Source organism: Petaurus breviceps, unplaced genomic scaffold, assembly GCF_028583685.1.
Source record: "Petaurus breviceps papuanus isolate PSGF00001 unplaced genomic scaffold, PetGlider_PUasm1.0 85600, whole genome shotgun sequence".
Classification (NCBI taxonomy): Eukaryota; Metazoa; Chordata; class Mammalia; order Diprotodontia; family Petauridae; genus Petaurus; species Petaurus breviceps.
In genome coordinates this window covers 4,402-8,663 of record NW_027186719.1, presented here as the reverse complement: position 1 = coordinate 8,663, position 4,262 = coordinate 4,402, and the positions used below count along the sequence as shown (strand labels likewise).

Genomic DNA, 4,262 nt, shown 5'->3' with positions numbered 1-4,262 from the left:
TTCTCAAAGAAAACTGCCCTGATGTTTTAGAACCAGAGGGCAAAATAGAGGTTGAAAGAATCCACCGATCACCTCCTGAAAAAGATCCCAAAAAGAAAACTCCTAGGAATATTATAGCCAGGTTCTGGAATTCCCAGATTAAGGAGAGAATATTACAAGCAGCCAGGAAGAAACAATTTGAATATTGTGGAAACACAATCAGGATAACCCAGGATCTGGCAGCTTCTACACTGAGGGATCGAAGGGCCTGGAATGTGATATTCCAGAGGTCAAGGGAGCTGGGATTAAAACCAAGAGTTTAAGCAAAACTGAGTATCATGTTTCAGGGGAAAATATGGTCATTCAGTGGAATACAGGACTTTCAAGCATTCTTGCTGAAAAAACCAGAGTTTAATAGAAAATTTGACATTCAGATACAAGAAGCAAGAGAAGCATGAGAAGGTAAACAGGGAAAAGAAATCATAAGGAACTTATCAAAGTTGAACTATTTTTTTTTTTAAGCAATTGGGGTTGAGTGGCTTGTTCAGGGTTGCATGGCCAGTTATTGTTTCTGGGTGTGGTGCTGGGTGTCTGGGCCCGGATTTGATCCGGGTCATCCCGGCACTGGAGCCGGTGCTCTTGCTCGCTGAGCCACCTGGCCAAAGTTGAACTATTAACATTCCTACATGGAAAACAATAATTGTAACCTATGAAACTTTTCTCAGTAGTTGAAGGGATTAGAAATATATGAGGGTATGCGGGCATATGAATACATATGTGAATGTGTGTATATACGTTTACAGGTATACATAGATAGAGGGCACGGGACCAATTTAACAGGAAGGGATGATACTTAAAAGGTGAAATTAAGAGGTGAGAGGAATATAATGAGAAGAGATGGGGAGAGACAGAGTGGGGCAAACTATCTCATACAGAAGAGGCAAGGGAAAATGGTTACAATGGAGGGGAAGACTAGGAAGGCAAAAGGGAATAGGTCAACCTTATTCCTATTGAATCTGTCTTGAGAAGGGAGGGAAATACACATTAAATAGAGGATCTCACCCTCCAGGAGAATAGAGGGGGAAGGGGATGTGAGGGGGGATGATGGAAGGGAGGGCAGGCTGGGGGGGAGGGAAGTTGGAAGCACCCACTTTTGAAAAGGGACAGGATCAAAGTAGAGAATAGAACAAGTGGGAGGTGGGATAGGAGGGAGGGAAAAATAGTCAGTCTTTTACAATACATCTACTATGTTATTGTTTTGCATTAGCCACACATGTACAACCTATACTGAACTGCTTGTCCCCCCAGTGGGGACAAACTCCTCTAATTTGGTCTCAATAGTTAATCCAATTAATTGTATTAATACTCAGTAGCTCTTACATTACCTTGAAATACACCATGACTTACACATATATATGGGGAAACAATACTGAACTTAGTTACAAAATATAAGGAAGTAATAAGAATGTATATAAGATATTCAGAATGGGGAAATTTCACTGCAAGTTATTCCACACACTCCTGAGGAGGGGGCTTCACATGCTGGGGCAAAGGCAGTGCTAATATACATAAAAGTCACAAGTTGGGGGGCTGGGTAGGGACTGATCACAACATAGTCATTCTTGTGTCTTTAGTAGCAGTTCCCACTGCAGACTCATGCATGGATAATGCAGGTGTTCCTGGGACCTGTGGGAACAGTCTCTAAGTTGATTGTCTCACAGCAGGGTACAGAGCCAGTTAGTGTGGTGAGAACAGGAATATAGTACTTTGTTTGGTTTACTTATCAGTTACAAGAAACAGGGATTTTGAGTATGTCAGGTGGTTGTTATTGTTGTTTTGGTTGTTGCCTTGTCAAAGAGGACAATGGCATCAGGGAAATGATGACATGACTTACAATTGACATTGATTTGAGTAAGGGAGGGGCAGTGCAAGGTGACCAGCCTCACTTTCTCCTTCAGAGCCATCTGGATCCAGTGACCATCAGATACTCATCAGGACGATTGGAGATGACCAAGGATGCAATGGGAGGATGGCTTTAATCTGCAGCACATTGGTTCTCTGGAACAGGCATCCTCAAAGTGGAAAAGAATAGGAGATAGGGAAGGTTTGGGGAGAGGCCATGTGCTTTTAGCTGATTCTTAAAGGACGAGTATAAAGGGAGTGATGGTCAAGAAAAGGTGAAATGCTTTTTGGGGAAACTATGCCCAGAGTAGGGTTATTAATTAGTTCCTAATAGAACACAATGAGTTTTGAATTGTTGCCTTCTCCTGGCTGTTCCCATGGCCTGCACATAAGAACTGAGGACAATCTATCTGCTACTGTAAAATATCAGGATCCATTCTTCTGAAGGGCATTGTTCTTTAGCAAGCAGTGTGATGGACCAGAAAGAACATTAGACTTGTAGTCAGGAGACGGGTTCAGCTGATGTCAGCATCCTTTATTACCCATGTGACCTCTGCTACTTAACCTCACTTTGTATCAGTAGCTAATGTGGAGGAAACTAGACATATTGATTCTGGTTGTCAGAAGAACTTCTTGAGAAATAAATGTGTGGCAACTGGTAGGAGAATCCGTAAAAGAAACTTTCCAATTTTCCAAAGCACACTCTCATCTTCCTCAGTCGCTCTTCGAGCAGATTTCCAATTTTCCTTTTGGTTCCACTGTGAGTCACCATCCCTTTTCTCCCTCTCAAACTTCTCCTTGTACTGTTGTAGAAGAGCCTCTGTCTTCTTCTGGAGGAGCTCTTCCACAGATTTATATATATCGTTGGTGTAGTGGGTGCCCCCATTATTTTGCACCATTTTCTCAATCATGGCCATCAGCTCTGAAACCTGGGCATCTCTCTGGGCTCCACTAGCATTATTGTTAAATGCACAACACCGGTTTTCACACTGCTTCAACAACTCCTGGAAAAAGGGGTCATCAATGGTTCTTACATAATCCCTTACACTTACTTCTCCCAGATCGTCTTTCCGAGTGATTACAATAATTAAAAACTTCACTGCTTCAGCTCCTAGAAGATGATAAAGCCTTTCAACAGCTGCCTTCTCCTCCTGGGTGAAACGACCCACTTGCAGCACCAGGAGTATAGCATGTGGTCCTGGAGAGGACAGTGTCATGAATCGAGCTATTTCATTCAAGTTTTCTTTCTCTTTCCCGTCAGTGTCAAAAATGCCTGGAGTATCAACCACAGCAATGTCCCTCCCCTTCCATGTGCTCCTGGCTTTACAGCAGACCTTGGTGACTGACCCTCCTAAACTCTTGGACTCAAACTCTGTCCTGCCCAGGAGGGTGTTTCCTGTTGCACTTTTCCCAGTTCCTGTTTTCCCCACAAGGACAATTCTGAGCTCTGGCTCCTCTGAGTCTCTTCCACTGTTGTCTGGGTCTGTAGGAAAAAAGGAAGAAAGAGGAAGGAATGACTGGGTTTTGTAGATGATGGTAGCAAAGCCCTGCTCAGAAATCTTACCTTGACAAGGAGGTGACTCTTAGGTTCTTGAAATCTACACCAGTACAGCATGAACTGAGAAAGGTCCTAAAAATCTGGACAAATTTTGAGCATAGCTGGGTACTGTGCTAGTGAAATGCACAGATCTTTGTCAGCAGAAGGGAAGATACCACCATCAGGTGATTGTTTATTGTTTTTTGAGGGCTGTTAGCAGGTGGCATTTCTTAGATTTATGTAACTGTACATGCAACCCTTCCTCTGGGGCATATAATGAATGAATCATTATTTCTTATTGGCAAACACATGTATATACACATTTATACATAGCTACATTATACCAAGCTATATTAATAACTGAGATTTTTTCCATGTTAGGATCTTTGTGTGATGTGGAAGTTTATTCCTCTATTCCCTAAAGAATTTGAAGGACATTTTATAGCGAGAATCCCCAAAGAGAAAAGTTATAATCACCTCTAAGCTCTGGGGGTAGATAGAAGCATATATTTTTTCACTTAATCTTGCTTTTTCTTTTTCTTTTTTTTGCAACATGGCTAATATGGATATATAATTTTTGTGACTCAAATGTATAATAGGAGTCATATTGCTTGTCTTTTCAATGAATTGGGTAAGGGATGGGTGGGGAGGGAGTATTTGGAACTAAAAATAAAAAATTAATTAAGAAGGTACAAACATAATTAGGAATTACTTAACAAAATAAATAAAATATAAAAAGAAAGTTTATTTCCCAAACCCTCTAGACTCTGAATTAGCAATAAATATGTAGAATCTCAGAAGAAACTGCAAACAAATGTGAACACCTCTATAAATCTCTGATTCC

At 41.3% G+C, this 4,262-nt stretch overlaps 1 protein-coding gene across 1 annotated transcript; it reads right to left on the bottom strand.

Annotated features, from left to right (window-relative positions):
• Positions 1-436: 436 nt before the first annotated feature.
• LOC138176319 (GTPase IMAP family member 4-like) lies at positions 437-3,364 on the bottom strand (the record flags this gene model as incomplete). The annotated part of the gene is made up of 1 exon (XM_069107123.1): positions 437-3,364. A coding segment is annotated over one exon (863 nt), but the record flags the coding sequence as incomplete, so codon positions are not given.
• Positions 3,365-4,262: the final 898 nt, after the last annotated feature.